Source organism: Podarcis muralis, chromosome 7 (assembly GCF_964188315.1).
Source record: "Podarcis muralis chromosome 7, rPodMur119.hap1.1, whole genome shotgun sequence".
NCBI lineage: Eukaryota > Metazoa > Chordata > Lepidosauria > Squamata > Lacertidae > Podarcis > Podarcis muralis.
The window spans coordinates 81,562,258-81,577,399 of record NC_135661.1 but is presented as its reverse complement, the minus strand read 5'-3'; the positions used below and the strand labels follow the sequence as shown (position 1 = coordinate 81,577,399).

The 15,142-nt window shown below is 47.2% G+C and overlaps 1 protein-coding gene across 1 annotated transcript; it reads left to right on the top strand.

The window, feature by feature from the left end:
* Positions 1–4,902: 4,902 nt before the first annotated feature.
* On the top strand, positions 4,903–9,990 carry LOC114603350 (zinc finger and BTB domain-containing protein 26-like). Its single transcript, XM_028742259.2, has 2 exons — positions 4,903–5,108; positions 7,982–9,990. Exon 2 carries the CDS (start codon positions 7,993–7,995, stop codon positions 9,172–9,174), a length of 1,182 nt encoding a protein of 393 aa, XP_028598092.2. The 5' UTR covers positions 4,903–5,108; positions 7,982–7,992; the 3' UTR covers positions 9,175–9,990.
* Positions 9,991–15,142: the final 5,152 nt, after the last annotated feature.

Below are 15,142 nucleotides of genomic sequence, written 5' to 3'. Positions count from 1 at the left end.
GCCTTTGCTGGGAATCAGGCAGATTATAGCACTTCAACTGCCATGGCTGCCCCCAAAGAATCATGGGAGCAATGCTTCATAAACAACAGTTCCCAGAATTCTCGGAGGGGGGGGAGCTATGTGCTTTAGCTGTATGTGTGAATGTGACCCAAGTCTTGTGTTTTACACCTGCCCTGCAAACAGTTGTAAGGATAGGCTAGAAAGAGATCTGAGTGGGGAGACGGAATGGGAGGAAGGATGGGGGAGGCCTATAAAATCCTAGGGCCAGCTGCCATGCAGTACAACCTACCTGTAGTAGGTTAACCTGAAATGTTGTCATTGGCCAAAGGTCACCCGCAACCTTTGCAGCTGAGTGGCGATTTGAGCCTCATCTCTCAAGCCCTAGGGAAATAGTCTTAACTCAACAATGCAGCCACAATCACCTGTCATTCTCTCAGTTCTGTGCAGCAGTGCAGTTAGGTATTTGACAATGGGCAGACTTCTAGCATCTTAAAAAGTAGAGACATCACCTTGCCGACAAAGGTCCGTATAGTAAAAGCTATGGTTTTCCCAGTAGTGATGTATGGAAGTGAGAGCTGGACCATAAAGAAGGCTGATCGCCGAAGAATTGAGGCTTTGGAATTAATGGTGCTGGAGGAGACTCTTGAGAGTCCCATGGACTGCAAGAAGATCAAACCTATCCATTCTGAAGGAAATCAGCCCTGAGTGCTCACTGGAAGGACAGATCTTGAAGCTGAGGCTCCAATACTCCAATATGGCAGTGGCCACTTCCCTGCCTGTCCTCCCTCCCCAGTTTTTTTGTCTACCCCCTCCCTCTTTGCTATAGCAGGATTTCTAGATAGGCTTCCCAAGTGGGGAGGAGGAGGAGAATGAAAGGACCAGGATAGCGAGTGAGGAAGTCACCACCAGCATCTTGTGAAAACTCTACACAACTGGTTATGCCAGCAGCAGCACACAAAGTTGTCTGTCTCAGCCTCCTCCTCCTCTTTATTATTTTCTTCAAAATAATAATCTGCTGTATTATACTATAGCAGAGACACCATCTTGCCAACAAAGGCCCGTATAGTTAAAGCTATGGTTTCCCCAGTAGTGATGTATGGAAGTGAGAGCTGGACCATAAAGAAGGCTGATCGCTTTTGAATTCTGGTGCTGGAGGAGACTTGAGAGTCCCATGGACTGCAAGAAGATCAAACGCATTCTGAAGGAAATCAGCCCTGAGTGCTCACTGAAAGGACAGATCCTGAAGCCGAGGCTCCAAGACTTTGGCCACTTCATGAGAAGAGAAGACTCCCTGGGAAAGACCCTGATGTTGGGAAAGTTGGAGGGCACAAGGAGAAGGGGACGGCAGAGGACGAGATGGTTGGACAGTGTTCTCGAAGCTACCAGCATGAGTTTGACCAAACTGTGGGAGGCAGTGGAAGACAGAAGTGCCTGGCGTGCTCTGGTCCATGGGGTCACGAAGAGTCGGACACAACTAAACAACAACAACAAGACTTCTAGTCAAGAGGGCAGACCGTTTTTGCCCTAGCCCCAAATAATGCCACATTATTTTCTCCTGGAACGCCGCCACCGCCTGGAATAACAAATAACAAAGCTCAAAATGTGTTAGGGGTCTATAAACATCTTACGAGTGCAGAAGTCCCTGTAAGGGATTTGACTAGTATTAACACATGTTGTGCACACATATATATATTGCTCAGCTTGCCAGGTGTCCGTCCTCTTGCATTGCAACAAAAATAGATTGCAGGGTCCAGAACGGCTTTTGTCCTAGTTGTATCGAATCCAGGATTAAAATAATAAGCAATGTGTTGGCATAAGGACACTGGGCTCTGATTATTAATTCTCTCCTCCCTGTCAGAGGTCGTGTTAGCTCACGATTGGTGTGTTGCAATGTCCTTTCCTTCCTTCCTTCCTCTCTGCCTGTTGGGATCTTCTGTTGTGCTCAGAAAAGTCTTCTACAAGCAAGGTTATTATACTTTAGTAGGCAAGGCAAAGCAAAAACCTCATTTTAATGGGAAGATTAGTCTTTGTATTTTGCTAATTACAAAACTCTCCCCGCCCACGCAACCTGCTTTTCATCCTGAGAGCCTCATTAGTGTTTTTAATATCCCCCGCTCCTTAAATTAAATAGAGTCATAGAATTGGAGAGTTGGAAGGGATCATGAGGATCATCTATTAGTCCAACCCTCTACAATGCAGGAAAATGCAGTTGTCCCATACAAGGATTGAAGCTACATTCTTGGCATTATCAGCACCACGCTCTAACCAACTAAGCTTTCCAGGCTGCTGCATATATTTGCTGGTAGAGGTTCTGTAAAGATGGGTCCAACTGTTTGACAGCTAGTGTAGGACACGGAGCAAAGGGAACCATTTCAAAGAACCATTGACACAGCAGTGCCAGATTTCCCCCGCACAGTTGAGGGGGCACCAAATGGAGAAGATCCATAACATAGAAAATCCATTTGGGAGCACCAAATTTTGGCGCCATATGATGGAGAGGTTACCAAAGTCTTCCCCTGGACACACAGATGTGCCTGTGGAAATAACATGTTGCCCTGCTTTTCCTGAGACGGGATCTAGTTTTGATCTTTTTGTCTCCCCATATATTAACTGTACTATTTCTTAGCACGTAACTTGTACAGTTTTATTCTTTCGCATTTTCCTTTAAAGAAATCTGATTTGATGTTGTCATTGCTGTCCTTCGATCATTTCAAAGTTTTTTTTTAAAAAAATCCTTTAAAAACAAAAACATGTTGCAACAGATTTAGGGCAGTGCAGGTGGTTCCCTACACAGGGCGTCAAACTGAGGAGGTGCAAAATAGTAATAGTAGTAGTAGTAGTAGTAGTAATAATAATAATAATAATAATAATAATAATAATAATAATGCCACCTATTTAGGGTTACCAAACACCCCCGTTTCCCAGGGACAATCCCCCGATTTGTGAACAAGTCCCTGGACAAATTCCATCCCCGGAATGTCCCCGAATTTCATCTAATGTCCCCGGGAAATGCAGCAGTGGCAGTCTCAGCAGCCTGGAGCAGTTGGCTCTGGCTGGCTTCAGGAGCTGCTCAGAAGTCCCCGTATGATGGTGGTGCAGGGGCTTTAAGATGCAGCTTCTGGGCTGCCTCCACCTTCCCTGATCCCAGCAACTAAGCTGTGAAGGGAGGCTTCACGCTGCCTATCGGAGCAGCCTCCCATCTCCTACTTGCGTGCAAGCAGGAGCGGGCAGGGATCTCTCAGCTGTGAAGGGAGGCTTCACACTGCCTATCAAAGCATGCGTGCAAGCAGGAGGGGACAGGGATCTCTCAGTTAAGCAAGGGGAAGCCTCCCTTCCCAGCTGAGGGATCCCTACCCCCTCCTGCTTGCACGCAAGTAGGAATGGGATTGGGGCTGCTCCGATGAGAAGGGAGGCATTGCGCTGCCTGAGAGATCTCTGCCCCCTTCTGCTTGCACGCAAGTAGGAATGGGATTGGGGCTGCTCCGATGTGGAAGCATCACGCTGCCTGAGCCTCGCTGCCACCGCTCTCGACCCTCCTTCTCCGCCTTCCATGCCTGACCCATCACGCACCACTTCCCCACCACCACCACCAAAGAACCAACAACTCAGAGGCTGCCCAGGCTCATGGAGAAAGGAGATAGAAGCCTCGTAGGAAGGGGAAACGTGGCGGTTGAGGCAGTGGCATAGCGTGGGTTGTCAGCACCCGGGGCAAGGCAAGTAATTTGCGCCCCCTAACCTGTGGATTTGCGCCCCCTAACCCGTGGATTTGCCCTAACCCCAGATGTTGCACCCGGTGCGGCCGGCCCCCCCTGCACCCCCCACGCTACGCCACTGGGTTGAGGTCAAGGTGGCATCCACCCCTCTGCCGCCACTGCATCAACGTCCCGAACGTGTAGTATTTATTCATTTAAAGTGTCCCCAGATTCATTGAAAGAAATCTGGTAACCTTAATCTATATGCATGATGCATATCTACTCAAAAGTGAGTAGGGGCGCCAAATATTGTCCTCGCTCAGGATGCCCTGTTACCCAAGTCTGTCTCTGGTTGTAGCAAGGGGAAATAGAAGTGCCAAATGAGGTGGAGAAGACACATTGGGAGCACTGCTTTTGCACGTTGCTGCTGTGTTTTATATACAGTGGTACCTCGGGTTAAGAACTTCATTCGTTCTGGAGGTCCGTTCTTAACCTGAAACTGTTCTTAACCTGAAGCACCACTTTAGCTAATGGGGCCTCCTGCTGCCGCTGCCTCACGAATTCTGTTCTCATCCTGAAGCAAAGTTCTTAACCTGAGGTACTATTTCTAGGTTAGCAGAGTCTGTAACCTGAAGCATCTGTAAGCAGAGATACCACTGTATTGTAAGCCGCCCTGTGACCCCCGGATGAAGGGCGGCATAGGAATTTCATAAATAACAGTTACAGATGGGTAGCCGTGTTGGTCTGCCATAGTCAAAACAAAAAAAATTCCTTCCCGTAGCACCTTAAAGACCAACTAAGTTAGTTCTTGGTATGAGCTTTCGTGTGCATGCATGTGTATCTGAAGAAGTGTGCATGCACACGAAAGCTCATACCAAGAACTAACTTAGTTGGTCTTTAAGGTGCTACGGGAAGGAATTTTTTTTGTTATAAATAACAGTGTGAGGGAATTTCTGTGGAAGGAAGCAGTGGGGTGGAAGGTGTCATGGAGGTGGGGCTGGCTGCTTTCAGGAGGCTCCTGCCAACGGGCCAGAGGCTCCTGTGGGGTTCAGTGTGAGGTGGGGTGATGCCTCGTTGTCCCCAGGCATCGGACTCTTTCCAGGCGGAGGGATACGGTTCCGCTTCTGCTCTCACGACCCCTTCACTCCCCCCCGTCCCCTCGCAACGAGCCCCAGCGGCGGGTCGCTCCGCGGAGCAATCCCTGCCCTTGCCCGCCTGGGGGAAAAAGTCCCGGACCCTCCGAGAGGGCGGATTCCAAGATGGCGGCGCGGCCGAGTTGCCGCGAGTGGCCTTGACGGAGCCCGTGTGAAGCGACCGCCTCGGAGGCCCTAAGAAGCGGCAGCGGTCCCTTCCCCACGCCCGAAGAGAGACGACAAGGCGCCGGTGGTGGGGCCGGCGAGCGGGCCGCGGTTACGGGTGAGCAGCGTGAGGAGCGGCGCATCTCACGTAACTTGCGTCCGTCTGCGACCAGGAACGCAGGGGCGTACGGTGCGGGAAGAGCGTAGCAGGCGTCTGTGAATAGCTCGGTTGAATGGGGAGAGAGCGAGGAGCTACGGAACAGCGCAGCGGGGAGATCAGGGCGCCCGGCAGGGGTCGCTGCGCGCGCAGCTTCGAAGTTCGAAGAGGCGCAGGTGGGCGAGGGCGGGGGCTGTGAGGCGCTTTACGCAAGCGGAGTAGAACGCTTTCGAGAATAGTAGTAAGGAGGCACATGCGCGCCGGTGGGAGGCTCAATGTTTCGCTGAGGTTTTCATTGTGTTCTTGGAGAAAACAGCCTTAAACAAACGATACGTAAAATGCCCATTTAAAACTAATAAGCGTTCCCATGCATTCTAAGCATCAGGATAAATAGTCCTTTTTTTTTTTTTTTGCATTCCTTTCCCAGTCGATATCCCTCCAAAGTGAGGGAAAATAAATAATTTCATTCATAAAAGGGTCCTAGCATTCGATGCACAAAGAGGTGATCTGGTGGAATAAGCAGGGATCACATGTTATTCGGCAATCATTTCCTGTCTGTGCCTGTTGGATTTTAGCTATAGCGGTTCTTCAGCTGTCAAGTTCACAAAATATTACCATTTTGATGTAAATGTTTTTTTGGGGGGATGCAGTTAGCTCAGAGGGGTTGTGCCGAATCGGATCTTACAGGTACAGTGCCCAGCTTTATAGATGTTATTGTTACCTGACTTGAAATTATTGCTTCTGCTTATTTAATTTATTACCTTTCCTGCCCTATGTAAACGATCCTTGCCTAGCCACGAGCAGCAAAAAAGTGTGTGAAAGTAAATGAGTGGGCTAGTAGCATCACTTGCAGGCTACTCACTTTTGCAGGTTTATTTTAAAAGTTGGCTAAAGCAGCTCTTGTGGCAGCTTACAAGGCTAGTTAGATACAATGGGCCAATTTGTTTGTGACGTTAAACTATATGCTTCCATCATTGTTACTAGTATTATTACATTTATTACCTGCCCGTCACCAGCAGGTCCCAGGACAGGTTACAGTGATTAAAAATTAAAAACAGTTAAAAATAGATCACAGCACAGTGGTAGTATGCTGTCCACTGGGAGACTGGAAATAGAAGATTGGTTTATTTGAAACCAAACACAGACAAAAAAGTCTCCAGAGTTCCGTGTTGTGAATTTATTTATTTTTTATAAGATATTTATTAGCGTTTAACAAAAAACATAGGTTTACAGAATAAAAAGAATTAAAGCAGAGATTAACAAAATAAAAAGAAAACATAGAAGAGAAAAAGAAATAAAAAGAAAAATACAGGAATTACCAAAAAACTACAAAAAACAAATAGCTAAGAAATTTTTTTAAAAATAAATCCATTTTTCAATGTCTTTAAGCTCATTTGCTTATTTCCTTGACTTCCTCACACCTCCCCTTTTTGTATTCCCATTTACATAATCAATTCAGCAAATCCTTACCCTCTTTCATTTATCTTAACTCTATATCTTAACCTATTATAACTATGTATTTTCATCCATTATCAATCCATATTTGCATATTCTTATTAACCTTGTTACCAATACCACTTATTTTCAATCCAACATCATTTTAACATTCATTAATTTTACAGTATTTCTGCAAATAGTCTTTAAATTTCTTCCAATCTTCTTCCACCAACTCTTCTCCCTGGTCTCGGATTCTGCTGTGAATTTAAACAATAGTTTGTTGAAACAAACCAGGATCAGGTAATGATTTGTAATCCTTTTTGTTAACAGACCATATTTTAAAGTAACCAAAGTTTTCCAAGTTTGGAAATATTTAGAAATTCTGGCTGGGTTATTCTCAATTTTCTCCTTCTGACCATCTCTGGTTAACCGTCAAGGTTATTGTAGTTTATTAGAAGCTCCAGTAAACAGGATGAACTTGCAGTACAATCCTTTGTATGTTTACGCAAAATTAAGTCCCACTGTGTTTGATGCAACTTGTGGAAGTGGCTAACCTCTAGGTGTTGTAGGAACCCAACTCCCTCAGCCAGCAGGGACAATGCCAGGGATGATGGGAGATTTTGTCCTGCATCATCTGGAGGGCCACAGGTTAACCACCACCTTAGCCTAGTAAAAATAATAAAAACTATTCCAGGCAAGTATTCTGGAAAATGAATTACACAAACCAGATGCCATGAAAGAACACTGCCTGCCCCCCAGCCATCTGCTTAATCTCGGGGGGGGGGGGGAGTTCCGGAGAAGGAACTACAATGAAGATTGTAGCTGGTGAACAGCCTTATATAGGAGAAGGTTGATTCGAGCTCTAAGTTAAAACTAACTCTGAATTGCGCCTGGAAACATTTAAAGCACCAGAGAAATATGATCCCATGGTGAACCCTAGTTAACTGCCTTGCTGTTGTGTTCTTGACCATTTTATGACAAAAGAAAGAGAGTTGTAAACTTGCTAAACTTTTTTACAAGGCATTAAAGTATTCGTTAAATCTGTAAAATCTCTTTGGGCACATGAATGAAGACATGAAATTTCACCCTTGGTATTAAAGTATCTTATAACTACTTCAATACTTGATGAGATTGCACAGCTGCTTGATGCAGTTGTAGTGACATTATTTTCAACATGGAAATAGCACCTTTGTGAGTTTTCTTATGGGCAAATCTTTTTATTCCCCTCCACCCAATCAAACTGAAACTTCTCTTCACCCTAGTTGCTCCTAGTCTGAAACAAGGATCAGGTGCCTCCAAGTTCACATACATGGATATCCAGGTGTCTGGATTCCCTTTTAGTGTGTTGCATATAATTCAGTTGTCCCCTCCTCCCATGTCTTGTCCCCCCTTCCCAGGCACATCAAAAATGGCCCCAGCCTGCGAACGGCTGCAGTTTCGATTTCCTGGCTACGGAGATGGGGTGCTGCACCGCATGGACCAGCTGCGGCAGCAGAGGCGCTTCTGTGACGTGACAGTGCAGGTGAACGACCTGCGGGTTCCCGGGCACCGTGTGGTCTTTGCCGCTTGCTCCCCTTTCTTGCGCGACCAGTTCCTGCTCAATGACTCCCAGGAGGTGTCCGTCTCCCTCTTCCAGAGTCCAGAGATCGGGCGCCAGCTTCTCCTCTCTTGCTACACAGGATGCCTCGAGGTGCCCATCAAGGAACTGGTCAACTACCTAACAGCTGCTTCCTTCTTGCAGATGGGCCACGTGGTGGAGCGCTGTGCGCAGGCAGTCTCCCACTACTTAGTCCCCAAGGCAGACACCCTGCTGCGGGAGGAGCAGGCGGAGGGGAGCTATTCCCAGCAGGATGGGGAAGAAGAAGGGGAGGAGAAGCAACCTCCTTCACCTATGGGGGAGACAGATTCTGAGGATGTCAAAGTGGAAGTGCCTGAGTTCGCCCCACGCGACTCCCACGGCCCCTCTTCTCCTGCAATCTCCCTCTCCCTCATCAACTCCGCTGTGGAGATCACGCGCAGCTACCTGCAGGGTTGCTATGACGACGAAGCAAGCAGCGAAGGACTCACTTTCCCTCCAGCAGCTCCTGCCCCTGCCCCTCAGTGGAGGAACTACCCGCTGCATCGTCACCGGCACGGCACGGCCATGGCGTACAGGGACTGGCGGGCGGGTGGCGGGGTGGCGTCGTGGAAGGTGCCGGGGCTGGAGCGCCCATACCGGTGCCCCCGCTGCAACAGTGTGTTCCAGCAGCTGGGGAACTTTGTGAGCCACGTGCAGGAGCACAAGCTCTTCCTGTGCCTCCGCTGCGGCAAAGTCTTCTCGCAGAAGAGCAACCTGACGCGCCACATCCGCGTGCACACCGGCTTCAAGCCCTTCCAGTGCCCCGTCTGCCGCAAGTGCTTCACCCAGAACGCCACCCTGCAGGACCACCTCAACCTCCACAGCGGCATCAAGCCCCACAAGTGCAACTACTGCGAAATGCACTTCACCCACAAACCGGGCCTGCGGCGCCACCTCAAGGAGATGCACGGCAAGAGCACCGTCCAGAACAGCCACGAAGAGATTGAAGAGGTCACCATTGACTTTGATTGATGCGAGAGGAGGGCGGGAGGGGAGGCTGCAAACCGAGCGGTAGATAGTCTTCTGTGAGGCCGGGCAGAGTCTTCAGTCAGTCCAAAATTCCTTTCAGTGAAATATGGGCTACGTGAACTGGGTAAGAGGCACCCTGCAGACAGAAGCAGTCGACGCAGGGGTGTCACAGACACACTCGTTGCTTTTCAAGTAGTAAGGGAAGTGCTGTGGCTATAGAGTGTTTACTGTAGAAGAGCACAGAGGACAAGGACTGAACCGTCATCTGGATAGGAGACAAAATCACCCCACAGCAAGGAGAGGCTGTTGAGTGAGGATGCTGCCTGAGGATGTCTAGGCCCGTTTTGTAAATGGGTTCACGTGAGGGGAAGCCGCTGCCTCAGACAGTGGATTTTGGGTGCTCTTAACGGCAGCAGTGGGGACACGAGAGAGCTGGCTCATGGGGCACAATCCACTGGGCAAGCCCCAGTGAAATGAAGGGGAGCCCTGCAAGAATGTGATGGTGCTTTGGTATAGCTCCCTTTCAGTGTGTGTGCGTGTGCAGAAGACCATCATGGCGGATTAGTGTGTAATGGGATTGCGATTTAGATTTCCTACCTCACACGTGTCAGTGTTTGCTCTGGCCCCGGTGTGGCCGCTGCAGAATCAGCCATCTGACTCAACACCAGAAGAACTTAATCAAATAGGGATGACAGGAGATGGAAGTTTACAGTTGTTTGATGGATTAAAATTAACGTCATTGGGTTCGGGTGGCAGACACCCAATAATTCTTGAAATGATTGCTAATCTTATAATAAAATATACCACATGTCACTAAAATCAGTCTCCTTACCAAGATGATTGGAAAGTGGTCAACGTTTTGCTGCTGGTTTTTTCGAAAGGGGGAAAGCAAGACATTAACAGGCCACTTGGCCTAAGGTCTGCCTCTGGTAAATTGAGGGAATACGTTGTTAATGATAGATGTATGGAGCACGCTGAAGAAGTAAGTCTTGCTTACTATCAACATGGCTTCTTCAAAGGGAAGTCCTGCCTGACCTGCCTTCTTTAGATCTTTGAGAGTGTCTACAACTCCATGTAAGCTACAGGCCTTGACGCCTATATGAAGATCTCTTCTTGTTCAGAGGAAGTGTGCCACATGGTACCAGTTGCTGGGGTGTAACAGCAAGGGAGTCTGTTGGAATTTTTTGTCTGCTTAAGGCGGTGTTGGTGGACTTTTTGGAGGCATCTTGCTGGTCGCTGATGGAAAATAGATACTGGACTAGATGGACCTCCAGTCTCATCTCTCAGGTTTGTACACCAGCCTTACAATTAAGCACTAGCCTGGCTGGTGTACGCAACCAGAAATTGTATGCTGGCAAGCAAGTAGTTTGGCAGAGAAGGGGTGGAGACCTCTGTCCCTCCTCCATACCCAGCATAGAAATCAGGTGGGCTTCCCAAAGAGAGGAGCCTCTTCCTGTGCGCCCAGCATTGAAATGAGGTGACCCACTGCAGGAGAGATGGAGCTAGCCCCCAGCAGACTACTACTACTACTTTTTTAAATTATTTATTTATTTATTTTGTAGGCTACTAGCTTTCGTAGGATTATTTACAACATTCTCTTTCATTCTCTATTTTCTTTGGGCTAGGAATCACCCGTGATCCCAGTAGGCCCTTGTTGGACATCTGCGCCAACCGAGTTTGCGCAGCAACTGGGGCAATGGAATTAAAGCTTGTCTGCAATATCTTTGCTTGTCTTTATTTTAAAATAATAATCAAACAGCTGCAAAACACCCCTTCTCACCACCTTTCCTCAACAGCATTGCCTAACAGTATTCTATAACTACGCACTACACCGCTTGATCAACTTAAATACAGTTTTCAAATAATTACCCTATTGCATTGCTGCATTTGGTGCAGTAGGTAAGCTCCCCCTGCTAATTAGTTAAATTGTTAAGATACCTCAGGTGTGCTGAATTGTCAAAAGCTCACAGATGTGCTGCCATGCAGGTTATAATTACAAACACACACCTCTGAGTAGCACCATTGACCACATTAATATCAAGAAAACCCAACAGCCCTAGTGTGCTAAATCAGTACAATGCTCATTTTTTTATTCTTAACCCAATTAAGATGCATTCTGGAGAGGTGGACAAAAAGATGATGCTTGAGAAACGCTTTCAGCTTCCTGCATCTTACTGAGGAATTATTGCTCAAGTTCTGAGAACCTTAGTTCTAGGACAAACTTTTCCTTCCCAGCACTTGTGTAACCCATTGCCTCTCATATGAGTTATTTTTCCTGTTGCCTCACATCTGCTGTCGCGAGGACATGTGCTCTTTTGTCCTTAAGCACTGACAGCCTGACTTACCCTGTCAACAAACGAATTTGGAAACCAAATTTGGAAATGACTCAAGATGCCCCGGGAATAATGTGAAGTTAATTTCATGCAAGAGATCATGGCTTCAGGTTTGTGTCCTGATCTCTTGGGTCCAGGAAATGGAGTGGAAGATCCTGAAAGCCCCAGTTTCTAGAACCAGAGTGATGTGGGAGGAGGGGTAATCCTAGAAAGTAAAGTTACACAATAATAAAAATATCTGAAGAAATGTGCATGCACACAAAAGCTCTTACCAATAGCAAACTTAGTTGGTCTCTAAGGTGCTACTGGAAGGAATTTTATTTTGTTTCGACTATGGCAGACCAACATGGCTTTGTTGTTGTTGTTTAGTCATTTAGTCGTGTCCGACTCTTCGTGACCCCATGGACCAGAGCACGCCAGGCACCTCTGTCCTCCACTACCTCCCACAGTTTGGTCAAACTCATGCTGGTAACCTCGAAAACACTATCCAACCATCTCGTCCTCTGTCGCCCCCTTCTCCTTGTGCTCTCCATCTTTCCCAGCATCAGTGTCTTCTCCAGGGAGTCTTCTCTTCTCATGAGGTGGCCAAAGTACTGGAGCCTCAGCTTCACAATCTGTCCTTCCAGTGAGCACTCAGGGCTGATTTCCTTCAGAATGGATGCGTTTGATCTTCTTGCAGTCCATGGGACTCTCAAGAGTCTCCTCCAGCACCATAATTCAAAAGCATCAATTCTTCGGCGATCAGCCTTCTTTATGGTCCAGCTCTCACTTCCATACATCATTACTGGAGACCAACATGGCTACCTACCTGCAATATCCACAGTAGTTCATTAACTTGGGTCAAAGTAAAAGGCACAAAATAGCAAGCAAGATTTTGAGTCGTCATCAGATTGGCTAAGTCTGCATTGGTCTTTGTCTTTAGAGGGAACATAAGATGTGGAAACATACTTAATTTAATTAGGTTGTCCTAGATGCTGTTCAGATATCACGTTACATTTAGGGATGCTGGGATGAAGAAACAGGTGATGGCCTATACCCCTTTTTTGAAAAGATTAAAACCATCAATTATCCAGGACTGTCTCCAGCCTTGGCTCCTTCACCAATGTGATTTAGTTGAGGGATGTGCCTGATAATTGTTACCGTCCCCTGCCTTGAGGCTACCTGCAATGTAATCTGATTTTATAGATGCCCCACTCAGTGCTAGAACTCTAGCCCAGCAATCCTCTCTTGCCAGGGTTAGACTCGCAACACGTCCACACCCACACACCCATAAATATATTTCCACTTTAAAGCTTGTGGAGCTTCTGTTGCTTGTGCTGCTGTTGATGTGGAATGAGGAGAGACCGCAGAGCAGGAGACAGGATGAAATCCTCAAATAGCACCTGCTGCCTCCATCTGCCAGCTTTTACTCCTGGCCTACTTAACCTTGTGGCTGCAACAACTGGGCCAGCCAGTCTTCTGCTGCTGGTGCTCCCAGCATGCTCAGATATCTGAAGAAGTGTGCATGCACACAAAAGCTCATACCAATAACAAACTTAGTTGGTCTCTAAGGTGCTACTGGAAGGCATTTTTATTTTATTTTGTTTCTTCCATGAAATTGAAATGTGTTTATAAAACCCTGGAGTTCTCAATGCAACCATTCTCCATAGCTGCTGAACTGATGCAACAGGCTCCCTGGGTAGCAGCTGGTACACATGTGTGCCACCCCTTCCTGCCCTTTCCTAAGTGCTCTGGGGATCCCTTTGCTACTGGTGCAATAGCCAGCAAGTTGAATGGAGCCACGTCAGTGAAGCAGTTCTTGGTTTGGCTCTTCTTGGTGTTGCATGGGCCCCAGAGAATCTGCCAATACAAGAGTCTAGAGCCTACTAGCTATACAATGTAGGTGGAAGTTCTTTGCATAGGGAAGATGAAAATACCATAGACTCTGCAGACACTGGTAGTGCATGCCCAAGTTAGTTTGCATTGGAATAGCTCTTAAGTGGCAGCAAGATTTGGACAGCCATCAGATGTGTCTTTGCTGCACAGACTAGAGAGATCGCTGAGTGCTCTACCAACTTTATTGACCCAATGACTTTGAACGGATTCCAAAAACGTTCTTCAGGTGCATTCTCTGTTCTTCCACTATGGGTCTCCAGATGTTGTTGGACTACACCTCCCATCTTCCCCAGCCTTCTTCCCCAGTAGTGCAGGACGATGGGCGTTGTCCGACGTCTGGGGACCCAAGGTTGAAGGAGGCTGCTTTAAATCCAAGCTCAAAACAAAAATGTGTAGTTGGGTCAGCTCACTGATTAACCCATATATAGCTCACAAACACTTGCCCATACTTGGCTTGCAGTGGTTGCTTTCTTGTTTGCATTCATCACTTTCTAAAAGAGCCCCAGGTAACAGTTTCGGAATTCATGCCATGTCTTCGTACATGTAGCATTTCCCATTTTAAGGGAATTCCACAATGTCACACAACAAGGGCTGTGGAAATGAAGCCATCGGCAATGTGACCTGTCTAATCCATGCAGCAGTCTTCTCGATGTTCGGTGTGGCAAATATTTACTTTATTTTTAAACCGCACCTCACCTTTCCTCCAAGGAGGTCAAGGTGGCAAACATGGTTGTCCATTTTTGGCACACAACAACCCTGCAGGGTAGGTTAGACTGAGAGGCTGTGACTAGACTGGTGAGCTTCATGGCTAAGTAGGAATTTGAACCTGGGTCTCCCAGCTCCCAATTCAACACTCAAACCATCATACCACAATGACAATCCCAAGTTTGATGGGGCCTTTCACAAAGCTGTGCAAATGTATTATTATTATTATTATTATTATTATTATTATTATTATTGCCACTTAGATACCACAGGTGCCTTCTGTTTCAACTTTTCAACGCCTTTCTATTCCATCAGACTTGTGCAGTCAATTAAGAACATATAATTCCACAATAGTTAGCCAATTTCTTATTTTAACATTTCCATGTGGTTTTTATTTTATGGGTTTCTATCCAATTGTAGGGGACGCGGGTGGCGCTGTGGGTAAAAGCCTCAGCGCCTAGGGCTTGCCGATCGAAAGGTCGGCGGTTCGAATCCCCGCGGCGGGGTGCGCTCCCGTTGCTCGGTCCCAGCGCCTGCCAACCTAGCAGTTCGAAAGCACCCCCGGGTGCAAGTAGATAAATAGGGACCGCTTACTGGCGGGAAGGTAAACGGCATTTCCGTGTGCTGCGCTGGCTTGCCAGATGCAGCTTTGTCACGCTGGCCACATGAACCGGAAGTGTCTTCGGACAGCGCTGGCCCCCGGCCTCTTAAGTGAGATGGGCGCACAACCCTAGAGTATGTCAAGACTGGCCCGTACGGGCAGGGGTACCTTTACCTTTATCCAATTGTAGTAAACGGCTCTGATACTTTTCCGTGAATGCTGATATATAAATATCTTTGGAAATAGTAAATAAATGTGCCAAACGGGTTTCTAAGAGGTCTGAGATAGCTCAGTCGGTACAGCATGAGCCTCTTAATCCTGGTTGTGGGCAAAAGATTCCTGCATTACAGAGGGTTGGACTAGATGACGCTGGTGGTCCCTTCTACAATTCTGTGATTCTATTGAGTGTTTCCCGGACAATATGCTAACTTCTGTATGCATACAGGTTCCTGCATTA